Raw genomic sequence first — 22525 nt, 5'->3', positions numbered from 1 at the left:
GCTTGTCCCTCTCCCTCTGCACCCGCCCCTCCCCTCTCATGCTCTCTCTCTCAAAATAAATCAATAAAATCTCTTTTAAAAAAAGCAAGAGAAAGCTATGGTTCTGTTTTAAGCACCAAAATGACTTGATTATATCTGAATTGTCAAATGACCACTTTTGCTGCCTCTGACCTACTGGTGTAAAGAAATACATGATACCTGCTAATAGATCTCTTTATGCTAAACTATATCAGCATTCCTGAAATAAACCCCACTGGAAAAAAATCAATTGTATTTCTATAAACTAGCAAATCACTAAAATTTTTTCAAAATGCAAATACCTTTTGCCATAACGCCAAACACCATGGAATACTCAGATATGGATCTAGCAAAATATGTGCAAAAATTTTATACTGAAAACTGTAATTTGTGAAGAGAGAAATTTTTTTTTAAAAACAGACCTAAATATATGGAGATATACCATGTGCATGGATTAGAAGACTCGATATTGTTTAAATGCCAATTTTCCTCAAATTGATGTATAAAGTCAGTGTAATCCCAGTGAAATTCCAAAATCCATAATAAAAAGCAGAAGAATTAGACTAGCCAAAGCAATTCTGGAAAAAAAAAAAAGTTTGAAGGCTCATAACATCTGACCTCAAGATTTAGAAAGCTATAATAATCAAGACAGCATATTACTGAGAAAAGGAGAAACATACACATCACTGAGACTGAATACAGAGTCCAGAAATAGACCCATAAATACCTTGGCAAGTAATTTTTAACAAAGGTTCCAAGGTAATTCTATTTAAAAAGCTACCCTCTTCAATAACAGAGGCTGGAACAACCGGACATTCATATATTAACACATGACCTTCAATTTATAATTTGTACCATATATAAAAATTAACTCAAAATGGGTCATACACCTAAATGAAAAACCTTAAACTATAAAATCTCTGTAACCATGAATTAGGTAAAGATTTTCTTAGACTGAATGAGTCTTTTTTAAAAAAAAAAAAAAGCCAAAATGACAGATTATAGAGTTCATCAAAGTTTATACCTATGGTCTTCAAAGACCATGATTCAGAAAATGAAAAGACAAGGCAGACTGGGAGGAAATGTTTGCAGAATACATATCTGATAAAGAACTTGTGTCCAAAATTTAAAGAATCCTCACAATTCAGTAATGAGAAAAAAACCCAATTTAAACAGGAAGGAGGAAGAGATGTGAAAGATACACCAATTGCAAAGAAGCATATGAAGAAATGCTTAACACATCATTTAGTCATTAGGGAAACGCAAAATAAAATAATAGTAAGCAGTAGAGACCACTGTATACCTGTTGGATTGGCTATTTTTTTTAACTGATACTGCCAAATGACCTGAGGATGTAGAATAAATGGGATTCTCAGACACTGCCGATCAGAGTACCAGATGTTACTGACACTCTGGAAAACAGTTTGGCAGTTTCTTGAAAAGTAAAACATACACTACTGTGCCATGTAGAAAAATGAACAGAATCAGTAACAGGAGAACTCAATATGGCTGTCAAATGCATGATAACTTATAAAAATCGGTAACGTTTCTCCAGTAATAAAACAACTACACTTAGGAAGCATAATAAATAAATACCATTTACCATAACAAAAACTACATGGTATCTAAGACTACAAAAGATCTATATAAAAAATGTTTAAATCTAATAAACACAGAGGTTATAAAGAGATATTTCATGTTCTTGAATCAGAAAACTTAACAAAGGTATCAGTTCTCTCCCAAATCAATCTACAAATCAAATGTCATCTCAAATTCCAGCAAAAATTTTTTTTCCAGCTAAAATTTTAAGATAACGGATTACTTACTCTAAAATTTACATGGAAGAATAAAAGTACATGAATAGTTAGGTTATTTTTTTAAAAGATGAACAAAAAAGTGGTTTGTTCTACTAGATATTAACATATACTACAAAACAAGATAATTTAAAGATATTAGAATATGGGGCACATGAACAGATAAACAGACCAACGGCACAGAATAGGGACCAAACAAGCAGGCCTATGCACTCACACACACCCCCTCTGACCCTTCATTTCTGCTCCTGGCTTTATATACCAGGACAGTCCATCACAGGTCCATCAGAATCACATAAGTGTAAGTGAGGATACAGATAAAACAAGACAGCTGTGAGCTGGTCACTGCTGAAGGTGGTGGAGTTGCAACTTGGGTTCATTATAGTATTCTCTCCACTTCTGTGTCTACTACAAAATTTCTGTAATAAACCCAAATACCAGAACAAAGACAAAAATCAAAGCATATGCTGCTTCAGCGACCCCCAAGGTACTAAATACAAGGCCCTCAGGTTGGGGGCTAGATTTTTAGGCCGACTGAGAGATAGATGATGTGGCCTCGAGCTGCTTACGGAGCAACGCCTCGGACTGAGCCCAGATGCTCAAAATACTCCACTCAGCCCGCTGAAGCAGTGAAGACATTTAGCTCACATCAAGGGCCTTGAAAAGAATAAACCGCTCCAACAAATAGTTAAAATCCATGGCCTATATCATACCTAAATTTGTGATCTAGAATTTAATGGTATGCAATGGTATGGAAACTCTAAGGTAAGAAAATAATACAAAAGCCAGTCCAGGACAACAAAGATCCCTGGGGACTCGGCAGTAGTAAAAACAAAGTCCCTCTGTAGGGATACTTTCATGAGATAGCACACGAGGGCTCCAACAGCTAACAAAAGCCACTGGAAATGAGCTCACAATCAAAAATCACAAACCACAGGAGGCAGCAGCCTGCCCTGAGGGAGAATTTGACCAATGGAGAACTATGTGTAAAATGACTACATACATCCTTAAGGGAACAGGAACAATAATGGAAAAAATAGGACAGACGAGTGTGCCTTCATCTCCAGAAGAATCATAAATGGATCCCCACTGACCTCTGAGTGAACGCCCAAGTCTGTACAATCGCCTGTAAGGCCGTGTGACCTCTCTTACCTCCCTGACTTCATCTCCTACGAATCCCCCCCCAACTCCACTCCAGCTACACAGTTGCCTGAGGCAGTCCTCCACCTGAGGGCCACCATGCTGTCCTCTAGTCCTTATGCCACATGGCTCACTCCCCGACTCCTCCAGGGCTCTGTTCAAATGTCACCTGCTCACTGAGGCCATTCCTGACCATGCTGTTTAAAACTGCAACCCCGCTCACACCTGGCTTTCCCTGTCCTGACCGGTTAGTTGGTTTATTTTTGACACAGCATAGATCATCATCTGACACAGTACATATTATCTTGTTTACTGCCTTCCATCCCCAATTAAAATGTAAATTCAATGAGAAATAGTCTCTGTTTGGATCAGTTCAGGATCCTTAAAGCCCACAACAGTGTCTACCATAAACCTGGTGCTCAATAAATTCTTGTGGAATGCGGAAATGGGGAAATTAGATGATCATTCTTGTAAACTATGTAGTAGAATTCTCTCATTCATTCATGCATGGACACATGCATGCTCAAACATTTACTAAGTAGTTACTTTATACAAGGGAGTATCAAGGTATTCCTTTCCTTACTGTGGAAATTCTTCCTTTTCCAAAAAAAAAAAAAAAAAGACAAAAACTGACTTTTCAAAAAAAAAAATTTACCACAAAATAGTATATATTCTAAGTTATTAAAAGTACACAGACAGTATAATAAAAATCACCTTTCACGGTTCAGTTTCCTGTTCCTTATTTTTATCCTTCCTTAGAACGAACTCACGTGTGTGTCCACACCAACACCAATTTCTCTGTTACTATGTGGCTAAGTACAGCTTCTTGTCTCCTACTTACTCAGTTTATGGGTTTTGAGAATATTCTACTTATTGTTGATACCTACCCTATATATGGTTTTTTATACAGAAATGCTAAAAGTAGGTATTAAAATCTACTACTCCATCTGTGCCCAAGAATTAGCTAAGGTACATTATTTAGAAGGACGAAAGCTGCTGACTGTAACATAGGATTATAATATCCACCTCTGCTAAATTCCAATTGTTTTCTTACAAGTAGTTACATGCACATGCATTCTGGTAAAAAATACAGCCTGTGTCTCATGCAAGACTTCAGAGACACCAATCATTAAACAATATTACTGTATCCCTTTGGCAAAAATCTCTGCTTCTAATTCTCTTTGGTTAGCCCAATAATTTTCAGATGACACGGAGTGTATTTTTTTTCAAGGTTACTATTGGGTCCAAGCAGGGCGTTGCCTCGCCTTGCTTAGTTATAAGTTAGGAGTTGTGCTGTATTGAGCCCACTCATAATCAGAACCTAAAATTACTAGATTTGTCACAGGAGTTTCACAGTTGTTATACCTACGGTGTTTGAAATACTTTGTCATGTAGGTTAGAAAAAGATAAGCACACATGCACAATACTGGTTTTAAATTCTATGGTATACATGCTCTAAAATATACCCACAGGGTATCCAAGCTGTTCATACAATTACAACACGTCTCTCTCACTTATTTGATTACAGAACTATTTCACCGTTTGGGCCACATTTAATGACTAACAGGCTTACAGCTTCTATTATCAAGTTCTGCCTCACGCTGCCATCTAGTGGTTCACACAGTGTGACTGCAGGCAAAGCCTATTAAACTGCTAACGTGCTCTTTCAGAAAAATCGCTTTAACACAGAAGCTTAAAGAATCCATATCAAAGTTCTGTAATAATTGCTAGTAATATATGAAAAATATAAATTATTTTGTACATTTTGTTTTACAAATGTTTCAAAGAGGTCATCCTACCAACTCCTTATCTAGGTCTTGTTATTTTACCCTTATTTTAATGGTGTCAAGATTTCAAGATTTCTTTCATTCTGTTCCTCTTTAACTATCTTTAAAGCATTTTCTGGAAGCATATTCTTTAAAAATTTTGAAATACTCTTTGCTCATAAGAAAGCAAAATCTATCATTTAGATTATACAGAAAAATAACAGCGCCTCTTCATTTTACTGTTTACTTCAATAGTGTAATAATTATTGCATTGAATTATTGTTATTTTATTTTCATTGAGACAGAATTGATAAAAATTATATTACTTTCAGGTACACAACATAATAATTCAAATGTATTACAAAATGATCACTGTGGTAAGTCCAGTTAATATCCATCACCATATATATAGTTACAAAATTTTCTTTCCTTTTTAAAAAAGATTTATTTATTTATTTTTGGAAAGAGAGCAGAAGGAGGGGCAGATGGAGAGGGACAGAATCTCAAGCAGACTTCCTGCTGAGCATGGAATCGGATGTGGGGCTCAATCTCACGACCCTGAGATCATGACAAGAGCTGAAATCAAGAGTCAGACGCTCAACTGACTGAGCCACCTGGTCATGCCCCAAATTTTCTTTCATATGAGAATTTTATGACGAGAATTTTAAGATCTACTTTCTTAGCAACTTTCAAATATGATACAGTATTTTATTTAATGCTTCATGAATTCCTATGTTGTCCTTGCACAGGGGTCATGCTACTCTTCTCTGTATACTTCCGATTTTTATATATGTACTGCAGAAGTGAGTACTGCAATATAATATCAACTATCATTACAGTGTACACTACATTGCCAGGAGTTATTTGTACCTTATAACTGAAAGTTTGACCCCCTTCTGACTCCCTTTTGACCCCCTTCATCCATTTCTCCCACCCCCTCAACCACTGCTTCTGGCAACCACCAATCTCTTCTCTGTATCTATAAGCTCAGTTTGGTTTGGTTTAAAATTTCGTATTACTGGGGCGCCTGGGTGGCTCCTCTGGTTAAGCGTCTGCCTTCGGCTCAGGTCATGATCCCAGGGTCCTGCAATCAAGCCCTGAGCTGGGCTCCCTGCTCAGTGGGGAGCCTGCTTCTCTCTCTCCCTTTGCCCCTCCCCACTGCTTGTGTTCTCTCTCACTCTCTCTCAAATAAAATCTTTAAAAAAATAAAGTAAAATATAACTTCACATTATTGAGTGAGATCATACAGTGTCTTTCTCTGACTTATCTCACTTAGCATAATGCCCTCAGTGTCCATCCATATTGTCACAAATGGTAGGATTTCTTTCTTTTTAAATGAATATTCCACTGTGTGTGTGTGTGTGTGTGTGTGTGTGTGTGTAGTGAATCTCCTAGTACAGAAGAACACAGAATCAGAGATGCTCATTTCACAGGGGCTCCCTTCCTGCCACCTGCTCAGTGTGTGGATTTCCTAGACAACACCTCTGCCCACCGCTTTCCCGGGCACTGCCTGAGTATCTTCAGTGTCTGCGATTCAGCATCTCTAAAGGGTATCACTTTGCCTTGAGACCACGAATGCCAAAGAGTTACTCCTTACCAAGTCCAATAACTTACTGTAGCATCTCCCTGTAGTCTTCATTCACCCTTGGCCACGCTCCACCCCCAATTTTTAACTCCACATTCATAAAGCAGCCCATTCAACAACTGAAGACTGTTCTCCTGCGCTATCTCCTCCTCTCTGGGATAAACACTGCCCGCTCTCCATCCTCGCCCCGTCCCGATGCCGAGCAGTGACCACAAGAGCTGCACCTGTTGCCCTGTAATACTACGTATGGCATCTACAAGCACCTTCGTGTTAACTGGCAGTCAAGTCACGATGCCGTTTCATAGGCTTCCTGTGGCTTTTCCAAACAGGCCTGCCAAAGCAACAATTATGCCATTCAGGGCCCCACAGGTGATTTTTGTAGGCTGAAGAGAAAGACCTGACGCTCTCTCTTCAGTGTTTTATATGTTGATTGTCAGCCCATGCCTCCAGTCTGCTAAACCAGCTAATGTGGCATAGCTATTGCTCTTTGAAGACACTACTAGCAGTTTCCCCCAACACTGATTTTTCCCTTATCTCTAGGGATTTGGCTGCCTTGCTAAGGATTGTTTGCCAGCCTCCCCAATGATTAGGTGAGGCCACGTAACCAAGTTCTTGCCAAAGGTGTGTGAGCAGGAGTGACATTTACAATTTCCAAAGCACCTGGTGAAAAAGCAATCCCCCCATCCTGGACTTCCCTCCTAACTCCTCCATGCAGGCTGGAAATGGAAACAGACTGGTCTCAGAGGATGATTGAGTCCTACCAGCTCAGTCCCTTCCTGACTTCCTGAACAGAGCTTGCTTACCCGGCAGGGGTGTTACAAAGAGAAACAGACCTCTGTGTTCTCGAGCCACTGCATTCAGGGCTTCTTTGTTCCAGGAGCTTAGCCCAGGGGCACCTGGTGGCTCAGACAGTTGAGACTGAAGCTTGATTTCAGCTCAGGTCATGATCTGGGGGTTGTGGGATCGAGCCACTCGTAGGGCCCCGCACTCAGTGGGGGATGTGCTTGAGATTCTCTCTCCCTCTTCCCCTCTCCCCACTCATATGAGCATGCTCTCTCTCCCAAATAAATAAATCTAAAAAAAAAAAAAACCAAAACCAAAAAACAAACATAGCTTAGCTTCTACCACTACTAAAATATCTTCACCGCTTTTGTAATTTGAAAATTTGATGAACAGACATGCTATATTTTTAAAGAAATCATTGATAAATATCAATCAGGATGAGCAGGAAACAAAAACACCCTAAGAAGGTAAACGCTATTCTTCATTTTCATATTACTGTAATAATAGAGACAAACAATTTTCAGAGCGTAAGAAAAAGCACTTGAAAGTGGAAGGCTCTGAAGTAAGCCAACTCTACAACAGAGCTGGTTTCTACCTACCCTATCTTACATCCTCCTGGATGAAAGAAAGATGTTAAGCACGAGAGGTACTCTTCAGATTAAATCACTGGGAAAGGTCCTTTAAAAACACAAGGATTTTATTTAGGAAAATCTACCCTAACCTAACATTTAAAAATTTGAAGCTTTTCCTTATCATGAGAGTAAAACTAAAAAAATTTCTGTACATCACAGGGCACACTCAGAGTAAAAAGGCAACTTATGGAATAAGTAGAAATAGTTGCAAATCATACATCTGATAAGGGATTATTATTTAAAAAATATAAAGAACTCCTACAACTCAACAAAGAACCACCTGATTAAAAAATGGACAAAGGACATGAATAGACATCTCCAAAGGAGATACACAAATGGCCAATGAGCATATGAAAAGATATTCAACATTACTAATCATCAGGGAAATGGAAATCAAAAGCACAATGAGATACCACCTCACACCCGTAAGAATTGCTATTATCAAAACAAAACAAAATAACAAGCATTGGCAAGGATGTGGAGATATTTGTGCATTATTGGTGGAAACGTAAAATGGTGTAGCCATTACAGAAAACAGTGTGGTGGTTCCTCAAAAACTAAAAATAGAATCACCACATGATCCAGCATTTCTACTGCTGGGTACACACCCAAAAGAATTTAAAGCAGGGTCTCGAAGACACAGTTATATACCCATGTTCATAGCAGCGTTAGTCCTAAGAGCCAAAAGGTGGAAGCAAGCTAAGTGTCCATCAACAGAAGAATGGATCAACAAAAGGTGGGACATGCACACAGCTGAAGAGTCAGCCTGAAAAAGGAAGGAAATGCAAACACGTGCTACAACATGCATGAACCCTGAGGACATTATGCTCAGTGAAGTAAGCCAGTCACAAAGGATAAATGCTGTAGGATTCCACTTCAGTGAGGTATCTAGAAGGTAAAAAGGTGAATGCCAGGGGCTGACGGGAGGGACAGGAGCTGGCTGTTTAGTGAGTACAGAGTTTCAGTTTGGAAGGAGGAAAGAAGTTCTGGTGACTGGTAGCTCAACAATGTGAATGTACTTCACACTACTGAACTATAGACTTAAGAGTGGTTAAGACAGGGGCCCCTGGGTGGCTGTTGGTTAACTGTCTGCCTTCAGCTCAGGTCATGATCCTGGGGTCCTGGGATCGAGCCCCGCATCGAGCCTGCTTCTCCCTCTCCTCCCCGCTCATACTCTCTCTCTTGCAATCTCTGTCTCTCTTTCTCAAATAAATAAATAAGATCTTTTTTAAAAAATGGTTAAGACAGTAAATTTCATGTTGTTTTATTTTCTCACAATTAAAACATTTTAAAAACCATATCAAATTTGTTCCAAGGCCACTTTTACATTTAACTCTTAGTAGAATATTGGGCACAAATAACATTTAAAATGTAATCTTCTCATGGCCCTAGCCCAGGGTTACAATGTCCTAGAGAGGAAAATGGTTTCCTAAAAAAGATAACATGCAATGAAGGCAGATATGGTCTATAAGCCAAAATATTTTATCAGAGGAATGAGGAAACATGTCTATTACTGAATACTGCAGAATACAGAAATACTTAGAAATGAACATTAAAATAGTTTTATTATCTTCTACCGATGAATAGCTTTTTAAATTTTTTATCTTGAAAATAAATAAAAAATAAAAATAAACATTTTATTTCAATCTCAACAAGACTTCAAACCAGGTAAAGGTGAAGAGCAAGAGCTCCCAAACCATCTAATCATCTGCAGGTAGCAGTAAAAGCACAGTGTTTATGTCACTGCAGCCTTGCAATGTCAATGAGGGGGGCGGGTGAGAGCACTCAGGAGCAATCTAAAACTACTTCCCGCACTATCTCCTGTGCAGGTTCTCCTACACAAATAAATGGTCTGAACTTCTCTGAGAAAACAAATGTTTCTCCTGCCCAAACACTGTGCCCCCAGGACTGGTACTCCACCAACACCAATCTTTTTTTGTCTCATTCTTTGGCTTGATATGTCTTTGTGATCCTATCTACCTAGAAACAGGAGGTATTCGATTCTTTCTTACAGAAAAAGAAACACACAAACACTAGTCAAATCCACAGCCTATTTACTAAGGGGCCTCCTAATGTGAAGCGTTCTGCGCGGTGCTCTGAAGGCCCTGAGATGGAGCTGCCAAGGGCTCGTTAACAAGACACAGACAGAACGTGAAGAGCAACACGAGAGAAGAGAGTGCCATCAAGGGAGGAAGAGCCAGAACCATGAAGGACAGACATCCCAGGCACCTCTAACTCCCAGTTCTAAGAAGCTCTGACTACTGTTAGGAGAATAAAGCCTACACTAGAGGCAGGATGAAGCAGCCCAAGGGTCTGCGTCCCTCTGTCCAAACACGCACCCCTACCTGCTCCCTTCCCCGTCTGTGAAGATTCTTTCAGACTGTGGGGCTTGCTGGTGGCAAGAGGCTGTATGAGCCAAAGGTCATATATACTTCTCATCAAGAATATCCACACAAGGGGCACCGGGCTGGCTCAGCTGGTAGAGCATGTGACTCTTGATCTCGGGGCTTGTGAGTTTGAGCCCCACATTGGGTGTGGAGCCTATTTAAAATTAAAAAAAAAAGGAATATTCACAAGAAAAGTATAAGCAATAAGAAGATAGCATCACTGCAAAAATTCAACTGACTCGTCACTGGCACATTAATTTTTAAGCATAAGAGGGAGAGTTCTGGCAAACAGCTCTTCTGAGTAACCGAGAAATCAGTGCAGTTTCATTACCAAGGAAACAAAAAAGCCTGCACCATCTTTGTGTCTGCCTCTGCAGGCTGATTGTAATGTCTTCACAAGGTTCTCCGCCACCAAGAATGACAGGTCTCCCGGGAGAGGGTGGGGGACCAAGTGACTGACAGGGCAGCCTAGACCTGGTGTGTTCTTGAAGCCACACCTGCTGCTTGCCATGTACAAAAGGAACGGTTACAGGAGAAAGGTCAAAGTAGATAGGCAAATTAGCTGCGACCATCTAACAAGCTACTAGAAATGGGTAACTGTATAAAGAATGAATAAAATCAAATCAGTTAAGAGGAGTAAAGTTTATTTAAAGATAAACAGAAACCAAGGTAACACCACACACACTAAAGAACACCCCCACAATAGAGACATGGACGGAGGGCAAAGGCCAGATGTGCAAACCTCTCAGGGCTCTGAGTGCTTTGCTTCGGAAGAGACACCTACACACACATTCGAGGCTCTCTGGGACAAGGTTTCCCCAAATGAATCCTGGACACACTGAGGTTTCTGTGCAGCGATATGAGGGCACAGAGCCCCAAGTTCTGCCTCATGTCTCTCATCTGTAGGCCCACAAAAATGCAGAGAGAGACAAAGAGAAAATACTCACTTCAGGGGGAAGAGTTCCTTAGAGTTGTGCAGTGCCAAAGGTGGGAGGCCTTTCCAGAAAGCCTTATCCGACTTCCCCTTTCTTCCAGATGAAGACAGTGATGATCAGAGAAGTGAACTTTTTTTTTTTTTTTTAAGGTAAGTCAGCGAATTATTTAGTGGCAGAAGCAGAGCTCCCACACTAACCATTCCCAGTTTGAAAATTCCAGGGAAAAATTTAAATGTGCCGCAAAGAAAAAAAGGGGACATTTGAGGCAGGAGAGAGACAAAGAGAATTAGTAATCTGGTGTCTAAAACATGTACTTTATGTAAGCTCTAAAGAATGAGATGATTCACAGGTAAGAACCGAGACAAGGTGTTTAAAAAAAAAATTACTCGTAGAAACAGCTTCCAAGAGGCAGAGACACTCAAGCCAGTCTTCGCCAAGTCAAAGCGCAAGTTTAAAAAAAAAACAACAAAAAAAAACCCCTTTTGAATATGAAATGTAACACACATACAAAAAAGTGCAGCATGCTAGGAAATCCATTTGCTTCTTTTCCCTTCTCCACCCTGCTCTGTCCAAGAAGCTGAGGAAACGGATTGCATCAGAAGGCTCCAGGTCCCCAGCTTCCACTGTGTTGTGCTAATGGGAGCCTCAGAGCAGATTTCACTGGAGAGAAGCCCGAGGCTGGGGGACTTATTCCCCTGGTTTCCTCTTGCAAGTTTCCCTCAGGCTCACCGTCCCTCAACAGAAAGTCACTACTATTCTCCACGCAGGTCCCTCCCTCCAGGTTCTAGTAACCTCTCCCACCCTGAATCTCGTCATGCTGGGGGGGGGGGGGGCTGCACAACATGGCAACAGTCTTGCCAGTTTCCCCTTTCCTCAGGCAGTTCCATTCTTGTGTCATGAGACCCTTATGAATAAGCCCTCCCTGACTTATCTTAAAATCTGTTTTCTACTGACACCCTTACAGATACGAGGACAAAACAAAAATAAAGAATTATCACAAAATAAACACTAGAGTTATTAGCACTTAGGTCAATAACTAGAACTTGCCAGCATACTGGAAGCTCTCTGGTATGCCCTCCTTACTATTATATGCTCCTACAACCCTCCAAAGAGTTTTGACACCTAAGCATGACTCTCTCAACATCTGATTTCAAATTGGTCTCTTTGTGAAATTCATATAAATGAAATCATACAATATAAATTCCTTCATGTCTGGCTTTTTTCACTAAACACTATATACCTGAGATTGACTCATGTTGTTTCATGTGTCTGCTATGGGATTCAGTTCGATTGTGAAAAGCATTCACCTGCATGTCTACACAACTGATTTATCCATTCTACACCTGAACATGTGGGTTGTTCCTAGAGCTACTAGAAATAATGCTACTATGAACAATCTTATCTATGTTTCCTGATACACGGGAGCATTATTTTCTACCTAAGTAGAATTTGAGTCATAGGGTAGATGCATTTTCATTTTACTACTTAATAACCAACTATTTTCCAAGTTGAAACTCCCACCAGCAATGCACAAGAATTTCCAGTTGCTAGAATATACTATTTCCTTTAGCTGTAAGACAAGAGTCTATAGAAGGCCACCATGTACCTCACAGGAATCACAGAGTTCTATCAATCAGCTGTCCTCGGGACTCTGACTGGATCTCTGGTCAGTTAGTGCAATGTCACACTGCTAGCTCTTGGCCTGGGGTCCTGCAGGATTTCAGCGGGTCCAGGACTAATTTCATTGTCCCATAAGCAGCCTTCTCCTAAAATCCTCTAAGTGAGAGAATTTTTAATATCTTTAAGGAACTCAACCTTCATTGCTGATTTAGATCTATTTTAACTAGAATTATAGTTCACTTTGGTTCTCTAGGCTCAATTTGTTTGTTGTAAGTTAAGTAACTGCCTGATTATCTATATGCTTGTAAAATTTTTCAACTGTACAAAAATTGCCAGGGAAAAAGAATTTGAGAATTGCTAAATTTATAATACAATTTAGGAAATCAAGTGAAAGGGAGGTTCATATCAACTTGGCCATAGGATTATAGCTATAAGGTGTTGACATTTTTCTTCAAAACAGATTTAGACAAATAGAACCTCAATCTTCTTTATCCAGAACACTATTCAGTATAGCTTCCTCATTAAAAACAAACAGACAAACACACACACACAACAGAGCAGTCGGTTTAGATACAAGTTTGACAGAGAGAGGGGTAGGGGAACAAAAATTCCGTAACCTCAAAGTGGAAGACCATTAGGGCCACCAAACAGTAAGATTCCACCTCTACCCTCACCCCCCTAACCCCCCACCCCGGTTCATAGCACTCCTCACTTGCCTCACATCCTTCTTTTTGGGGACAGGCAGGCTCTCTACCAAGCACTCCAGCCTTCTGTGTTGATGGCCACCCACAATGGGAAAAGCAAACATTAAGGACAATGATTCCCTCCCCAAAACGCTGGGGTAAGGAATTAGAACAAGATCTCCTCCCCTTGCACATGCAATGGTAAAGAGAAATATGTTAAGAACAGGAAATATAATTCTATCTGTGGTGTAGACAGATATAACTAGGACTTACTGTGTAAATCTATTAACTACATTCTTCCTAAGAATTATGAAATCGGCCTAACTAAGCTACATTCACTCAAAAACTGGGCTCAAGTGCTAAAATAAAAATTGAGGGCTTTTAACATCTAAACCAGAATTCAAAAATGGAGTGAAGACAGATCATTTCACAAAGCGAAGGGAAGTGAAGCCCCTGGGATGTGTGAAATCCCTCTTCTGCAAGATGAAAAATTTCTTCTACTCATATTCCAAAATAAGCGAGGAAAGTACAGTGGCATGAACAGTCCCAGAATGAGGGAAGTTCTTCCACTCAAATAAAAAAGCAAACCGGACACTCTAAGAGTTTACTTCTTGGTCCACTGTTTATTTGCTCCCAAATGGTTCAGGGGAATTTTTTCACTGTCATTCTTTTTACAACCAACATAAAGGTATTGTGTTCCCAGGAACACAGGGAACGGTGTGAAGTGCCACAGGGGTCATGGGGAGGAGAGGAGGGTCACCGCCCAGAGCCTGAGTCTCCATGTCAGCCTGGCGATTGGCAGGTCCCCTCCCCTAAGTGGGTCAAAGCGTCCCTGATGCTGTCACCCAGCTCAGCAACACACCTACGATTCCCTCAACCCTCCACTTCTTCACCTACGTTTTCAGTCACACATTCCACCAATATTTATTAAATGCTTGCTACACACACACATATACTACACATGCCAACCCCGAGAAACTTCGATTTAGTGGAGGATAAAAGGGAAGGAACTATTCAATGATAATACAAACACAGGCTGCTACAGGGGCAAGTACCAAGTGCCAAGGAACCTTACAGGGGTGAATAACCAACCCAGCTTCAGAAGCCAGAGAACATTTGGTGGAAAGGGCAGCACTGGAACTAGGACTTAAAGACACATAGCTGCTGGCCAAGCCAAGAGATGTGACAGCTGGTGGAACAGCTCTCGAAAGGCAGGGAAGAGCGAATGCAGAAGGTGTCACATGAGTCACATGGAGAGGAAGTGGGCAGTGAGAGATGATCTGCCCTTGAGCTGCGCCTCTACCCCTCTCTCTGAAAGACAGGCAAATCGGAAAAAAACAATCTCCCTAGGTACAATAAAGGACTCAAACCTTAATGAGCTACGTGCCATCGCTGTACCGGTTGATTTTAGCAGCACAGGGAGCATTCATCAATATTTAAGGAAAAAAATTTGTCACAGGGTATATGAAATTAACTCAATGAAAAGACTGGATCTGCAGATAGGGGGCTCCTACTCCAGTTGAAATATCAAACTCTCGAACTGCCCATGAAACATAAATCCATGCATAAAATCTGATGAACGTAACCGAGCAATGAATAAATCCTGTCTGGTGAATACGCCAATGCAATTGCCTTGTAACAAGTTTATTCCAGCAGCCAGGGTGGAAAAGGGAGGACCAGGGGTGCGGATGGGGGATGGGTTCTGAATTCCTCAGCAAGTGACTGGTCCTCTCTGAGCCTTGCATCCCCATCCACACAAGAAGGAGTTGCTTTAGGTTGCTGTCAATGCTTCTAAAACCCATTACTATGATGATGGCAGTGTATCACAATCAAAAGCACTTAATCACCAAAGGCAAGAATTTAAATAACTTTTATAAGTCACAGACTTACTACGGTGTTTATCTGAGGACAAAAAGAGCACAGGCCCTCAAACTGTCTTAAATTCGAAAAGCAAATAGTTAAGTTCATGTACCTTTTCAAAGTTGACAAATCATGCATCACCAAAAATAAAGATAAGTAAAATTTTAAGACAAGCAAATGAGATAATTTTTTTTAAGAAAAGCGAAAGTAAAATATTTAATGTAATGAGGCAGGCGATGATTGGGGTCGCTCACTTCCCTTTCCATTGGTTTCACTTCCCTTCCGAGGTTAAAATACTCCCAGCATGCAAATTATTCCACTGAAGAATTCCAGTCCTTTCTTAGCAATTTGCAGAGATGTTTATACAAAAGCGATTATTTCTAGACTTCCATGTGACAGAAAAGGGACAGAATGCATTGGGGATTAAAAAATAAAGTAAGGGGCGCCTGGGTGGCGCAGTCGTTGAGCGTCTGCCTTCGGCTCAGGGCGTGATCCCAGCGTTCTGGGATGGAGCCTCACATCAGGCTCCTCTGCTAGGAGCCTGCGTCTTCCTCTCCCACCACCCCACCCCCCCGCTTGTGTTCCCTCTCTTGCTGGCTGTCTCTGTCAAATAAATAAATAAAATCTTAAAAAAATAATAAAATAAATAAATAAAAAATAAATAAATAAATAAATAAATAGAGTAGAGGCGCCTGGGTGGCTCAGTCAGTTAAGCATCTGACTCTTGATTTCAGCTCGGGTCATGATCTCAGGGTCATGAAATCGAGCCTTGTGTTCAGGGCCGCGAGTCTGCTTGAGATGGTCTCTCCTTCTCCCTCTGCCCCTTCCCCCCCCACCTCGCACTCACTCCTCTCTCTTGGGGGGGAGGGGGTGGAGGCAAACCAAAATACATAAATGCATATGCAAGGCAGAAGCAAATAACCGAGGATCCCAATTTTAATCACTTAGAAATATCTGAACAATAGAAGTGGGTATTTTATGATTTCAGGAAATTTGTAGTAAAGGGTTAACTCTGTTTAGGAGTACCTAAATTAGTACAAAGTGCAAGGCACTATGTTAAGCACCTGGGATTTTTCTGGTTTAGAGTCCTCAACAATACTATCAGATAAGTATTCTCTCTCTCTTAACTGTATAGAGGCTAAGTAGGAACTGAGACTCAGTGGGTTAAGTAACTAGACAGTCACACAGCTTAAAAAGTGAAAAAGCTATACTATGAATCCCATCCTAGTCAACACCAAATCTCAATCTCTTTCAATAGATGATGCAAAAGATTTTAAGCATCAAAGTAAATGAACTGAATACATCTTCTTCTTTTGTTTCTCTTAACCATATGCCCTCATTTCAAGAGGAGTTTATGCTAATCGTGACTTCATAAACAAATCATTTGTGAGAGAAACCACATCCAGGGTAAAGTCATAAGTTGAAAAAGCCTCATTTCAGAGAGTACTTCCTGAAAGAAACAAAGCAGCAATTACAGCCGAACGAGTACCAACTCCTATGCCAACTATTATATTTGAAACAACTTTGTAAAGGAAAAGAAGAGCCTAAAACAAAAGAAATACTGCATTTCTTAAATATACCATTTCTAGAAAGAGCTACTTTAACCAAGATAGCTCTTTTATATAATTGGATATAATGAAAAATGCTCCTCTCTAACACCGCCTTTTGATGGACAGGAGGTAAGTAGCATTTAGTTAATTTCATCACAGATTATCACCAAGGAATGCTATACTTAAGAGGTACAAACTTCCAGTTGTAAGTAAGGTATGGGGATGAACAGTACAGCATGGGAAAAATGGCCAATAATATTGTAATAACTTTGTATGTGACAGAAAAAAAAAGTAGTGCTATACTTACTAAGTTTCAAAATAATTTGTCTTAATAATACATTATTGACACTATGCTGGCAAAGGACCTTGAAATGGGTTATACAGTCATGTTCCTGCACTATTGTGACTTTTTATTTACTTTCAACATTGTTTTACATTAATAGTAAATGTAACTTTTTTTCAGCTTAAGGAAAATGCTGTTATAATAAATCCTAAGTATATTTAGGAGTCTTTGTCACTTGGTTTCAATTACACTGTTTCACAAAATGTACTTAAATGCTTAAAAAAAAAAGACTATGGGGCACCTGGGTAGCTCACTCAGTTAAGCATCTGACTCTTGATTTCAGCTCTGGTCATGATCTCAGGGTCTTGAGATCAAGCCCCACATGGGGCTCTGTGCTCAGCACATAGTCTGCGGGGGATTCTCTCTCTCCCTCTCTCTGCCCCTCCCCCGCTCACGCTCTCTCTCTCTCTCAAATAAATAAATCTTTAAAAAAAAAAACTATAGTTACTGAATCTAAAGTTTTTAAAACGCTGATTTGAAAGCCAATCACTTTTTAATATTTGTCCAAAATGTGTTTGTGTGTACACGGCACAACCTATCTGGTAATGACTTTAAAACATGCATCACACATATTGTTTTCAACCTTAAGCAAATGGATACAAATGTTGGCAACATAAAAGCAGCTTGAGCCCAATGGGGGTTAAAAGATTTACTCAAGTTTTCTAACTATGAAATTTACAACAAAATTCAGGGATGAGGATGGTGGAAGGGAGTCCAGAAACAATATCAAAAGAGAAAAAAGATACAAAATTTCATTTACATTACAATTGCTACTATTTAAAAATTCAATGAAAATTTAAAAAGCCTCCAAAATTACCCTCCTTTGTATAATACTGGAGATTTTTCTATGTAGTACTTTTCTCATTTGATAGAAATTAAAATTCTAGGCCCACCAATATTTGGAAATTTTAATTAATACAGGCTATTAATACATAGAATTCTAATCCAAAATCATATCTAACCTAATTACTTGGCAAACTAGCTGTAGTCAAGAAGGAAGGAAAAAAGGAAGAGAGGGAGGAAATGGAAAAATAAACTCATATCTTGTGTTTGTTCACAGCAGTTGCTCACATTCATTTTATATTTTTTTGCTCAAATTCATTTTAAATTATCAACAGCCCATGATGCCACTAACCAGACTACTAATCACCCCCACAGTTCACACTAAAGAGAGACTCAGGGCTGAATTAGAGACAGCCCACTCTGCCAAGTGACATTTCTGAAGGAAACTTTTCTTACACCTCCATGTTTCAAGGGGATACCACAAGATTCCATCTTTCTGTAAGCAAGTTTATTTTTAAAATCACTGCTGTTGATGTTGCATCATGGGTGATGGAAGTTTCACTCTGAGAAGGGTTGATGATATTCACAATCGCAACTAAACTCCTTTCCATTAGAAATAGACATTGTTTTTTTGGTGATGGGAATTAGTTTCTGCATACACCTGAAGTTATTGAGTGGCTTCTAATTAATAACTACTTGTCTTTGATATTCCTTTTTTAAATTTAATTTGACCAATAATACTTAAGCTTCTCCATCTAGGTAGAGTGAGGGCATGACAGTTACTACACTAGCAGTGTCCTCTTCTCAAGGTGCTACTTTCTGTGCACACCAGTGACATCCGTTCCTAGGACACTGGAAAACACCATCTGGAACACAGTGTTAGGCACTTGCAACTGTGTATTAAAAACTAGCTCATCTATTGTTCTAAGAGTCAAGTTCTTCATCTGTAGACCATGGCACAACACACTGCTGTTTTTAGACCTCTGAAAATTGAGAAAGAACATACTACTATGAGAAAGTGTTTCCACTTAAAAAAAAAATAGGTTTAATAACTAACCAAGCAAATATTTGACAAACCAGAGTAGTTGCTGTAGGTCTCTCCTTCACTCATCCATCAATTTGGCAAACATTTACTTAATGAGCACTCCTATGGACTCAAGAAGCAGTGGGAATATAGTAGGCACAAGGAAAAGTTCCTGCTCTCAAATGAGAATTACTGCGAATTAACCAGTTATGTGGTTCCTTCATTAGTTTTCTAATACACATTTTACATATTAAAACTATATTTAGTGAGTAAAAATTCATTTTTTGGACATTACTAACCTGGGTTAAAAACCATTTAAGCAGAATAAAGATGATAAAAGAGTAGCAAGCTATTTTGTAAGATTCGAAATTCTGAATGGCCTACTTAGTCCCAATCAAAGAATGTTTTTTATAAGAATAGTTGCTACCCAATTTCACAGTACAGGAAAAATCATTTTTTAAAAAGGCTATTCTTTAAGGGAAAAGGGAAGTGAGCAGAGAGAAACTGAATAAATTTGCCAGTGCTTTATAACACACCAGATCATTTTAACAGGTTAGTGCATATTAGTCATAATACCGAGGAAATGTATTTCTTAATAAATACTAAGACACATATATTGACTCTACAACATAAAATACTCTTACAATTAAAATCCACTGACATCCCAAGTATGAGAGTGTTAAGTATTTATTTTTCAACAAAGGGTTTTTATTCCTCCTATTCTTAACTATTTTACAGTTTCTAAGTGTCATTTTCCCAACAAGCCATAAGATGACCACTCCTCACAATCAAGCTCAACCTGGCCCTTCGAACCATTCACACCCAGAAGAATACAAGATCGCAGCCCTTGTCTTCTACAGCTGTATCTTCATAATTGGATTATTTGTTAATGCCACTGCCTTATGGGTTTTTAGCTGTACCACCAAGAAGAGAACCACTGTAACCATCTATATGATGAATGTAGCATTATTGGACTTAGTATTTATAATGAGCTTACCCTTTCGGATGTTTTATTATGCAAAAGGTGAATGGCCATTTGGAGAGTACTTCTGCCAGATTCTTGGGGCCCTCACGGTGTTTTATCCAAGTATTGCTCTATGGCTTCTCGCCTTTATTAGCGCCGACAGATACATGGCCATTGTGCAGCCAAAATATGCCAAAGAACTTAAAAACACAGGCAAAGCCGTGCTAGCATGCGTGGGGGTCTGGATAATGACCCTGACCACCACCATCCCACTTCTGCTGCTCTATGAAGACCCAGATAAAGCCTCCACACCCCCCACCTGCCTGAAGATTTCTGACATCATCCACTTAAAAGCTATTAACATGTTAAATTTCACTCGACTGATATTTTTTTTCTTGATTCCCCTGTTCATCATGATTGGGTGCTACTTAGTCATTATTCATAGTCTCCTTCACGGGAAGACATCTAAGCTGAAACCCAAAGTCAAGGAGAAGTCTATAAGAATCATCATCACACTCATGGTGCAGGTGATCGTCTGCTTTATGCCTTTCCACATCTGTTTTGCTTTCCTGATGCTGGAAGGGGATGAGAACAGTTACAATCCCTGGGGGGCCTTTACCACCTTCCTCATGAACCTCAGCACCTGTCTGGATGTGATTCTCTACTACATTGTTTCAAAACAATTTCAGGCTCGCGTCATCAGTGTCATGCTCTATCGCAATTACCTTCGGAGCGTGCGCAGAAAAAGCTTCCGGTCTGGTAGTTTACGGTCACTAAGCAACGTAAACAGTGAAATGCTTTGAACGATAAGCCGGTTTTTGTCTTTAGTTTCTTTATATTCATTTTACTAACTACCCTAAGGTCAGTGGATATTCTGTATGATATTACCAAGTCTCTTCTCTCCTGAAAAAAACCAAACTTAAAAACACTTTTGTGGGACCTTATTATGTGACAACGTAATTAAATATTCTTAAGTATTCTAATGAACTCATTATTTTTATTTTCAAAGCTTGTATGAAACACATTTGTGAGTTACTGGGAGAAAAATATCCGATTTGTATTTCACAATCAAGCCTAACCTAAACAGTTGACAATTTTTTGGATTTAATTCTATGTGCAAGTGAGTCAACGTCAATCAAGTCAGTAGGCCCAAAAAAAAAAAAAAAAAAAAAAAAAAAAAAAAAAAAAATCCACTTAGTGTTCTAAATAGTTTAAATTATTAAATTATAATTTGATTAAACCAAAACCAAAGTCCTTTTGGTTTTAATTTACACTCAGAATTGGTGGTCTAAATCTTAAAATATTTTGTGTCCTAAACACCAAACTTCCAAGATTCCTACACAAACAACTATGTTCAACCCATCACTGTTACTTGCCACCGACGAAAATTAGCAGGAGCAATCACCTGAAGGGGCCTGCAAAGGCAATCTCCATCAGCCCTCCCCTATTCTGAATTCATTTGGGGGGGGGGGGACAGACAACAGTCATTCAATAAACACTTACTGAGAGCCTACTGTGCACCAGACTACGACCAATGCAGGAAACCTAATCTGAGACCCTATTTCTGCCCAATAACCCAAGTTCATTCCTATGACACGAAGTTTCTGCTGTAGGGTAAAATATATTTCTCCAATATAAAGTTTACTCTTCTTACTGATTAAACATGATAAGAGAATAATTTTTTCCCAGGCCATTTATCATGGTATAACAGCACTAGTCAGGGACCTTGGATTCTTACTCCAGCCTTGCCATTTAATTTCCCCTAATAGAGTGGCAAACCAAAGTAACTTCCCCATTTAAAAAGAAAAGGAAGTGAACTGTAATGTGTCAAGTACATATTATTCTAAATATTATGGAGATATGCAAATGAGTCTACCATAACTTCCTCTCTGATAAATCACCTTCATTACTCTTAACCTGATCACCTCCTAATGGGACTAAGAATCAAATAAATGCATTAGTTAGAAACAGATTTCTATAATTAACATGGGTAAATTCATATTCTTAAAAAAAAGAAAGAAAGAAAAGATAAACATGAAGGAGCCTAATCATAAAATAGCATTTTATTTTATTTTATTTTTTTAAAGATTTTATTTATTTATTTGACAGAGAGAGAGACAGCCAGTGAGAGAGGGAACACAAGCAGGGGGAGTGGGAGAGGAAGAAGCAGGCTCATAGCGGAGGAGCCTGAAGTGGGGCTCGATCCCATAACACCGGGATCACGCCCTGAGCCGAAGGCAGATGCTTAACCGCTGTGCCACCCAGGCGCCCCATAAAATAGCATTTTAATACTAGAAGATCCCTTAGATGATCTTCTAGTCTAACTTTTCTCTTTTATATATAAAGGAACTAAAGTCCAAAGAGGTTATGTGACTTGTTCAGTTGAAGAACCAGGACTAGAAACCAAGTTCCTGTTATGTCAACCACCAATCTTCAATAATAAAAAGCAAACAAGTTCACAGAACGTAAACATTCTCAGAGCTACATAAGATAAATGAGTCAAGATGGTACTGAGAGGTAGTTTCTCCACAAAGAGAAAACTACTCGAAGTTTTTAGTTTAAATAGTCAAGTGAGCAAGATACTTTAGCAAATATCTTTTAAACAAATAATTTCTGAAACACGGGAAATAACTCCTAT

The 22525-nt window shown here is 39.3% G+C and overlaps 2 protein-coding genes and 1 non-coding gene across 4 annotated transcripts in view; 1 reads left to right on the top strand and 2 right to left on the bottom strand.

Moving 5' to 3' along the window:
- The window catches only part of UBAC2 (UBA domain containing 2), a 172604-nt gene that overhangs the window by 107081 nt on the left and 42998 nt on the right, over positions 1-22525 (bottom strand). The gene's annotated exons all lie outside the window — the stretch shown is intronic.
- On the bottom strand, positions 5443-5549 carry LOC121101496. The gene has a single exon (XR_005833493.1). It is a non-coding gene; the product is annotated as a U6 spliceosomal RNA (small nuclear RNA).
- On the top strand, positions 16329-20870 carry GPR18 (G protein-coupled receptor 18). The gene is made up of 2 exons (XM_008685000.2): positions 16329-16902; positions 19662-20870. Exon 2 carries the CDS (start codon positions 19695-19697, stop codon positions 20688-20690), a length of 996 nt encoding a protein of 331 aa, XP_008683222.1. The 5' UTR covers positions 16329-16902; positions 19662-19694; the 3' UTR covers positions 20691-20870.

This window comes from Ursus maritimus, unplaced genomic scaffold, assembly GCF_017311325.1.
Source record: "Ursus maritimus isolate PB19 unplaced genomic scaffold, ASM1731132v1 scaffold_10, whole genome shotgun sequence".
Lineage (NCBI taxonomy): Eukaryota > Metazoa > Chordata > Mammalia > Carnivora > Ursidae > Ursus > Ursus maritimus.
Note: the sequence above shows the minus strand (reverse complement) of the source record. Positions and strands in the feature narration are given on the sequence as shown.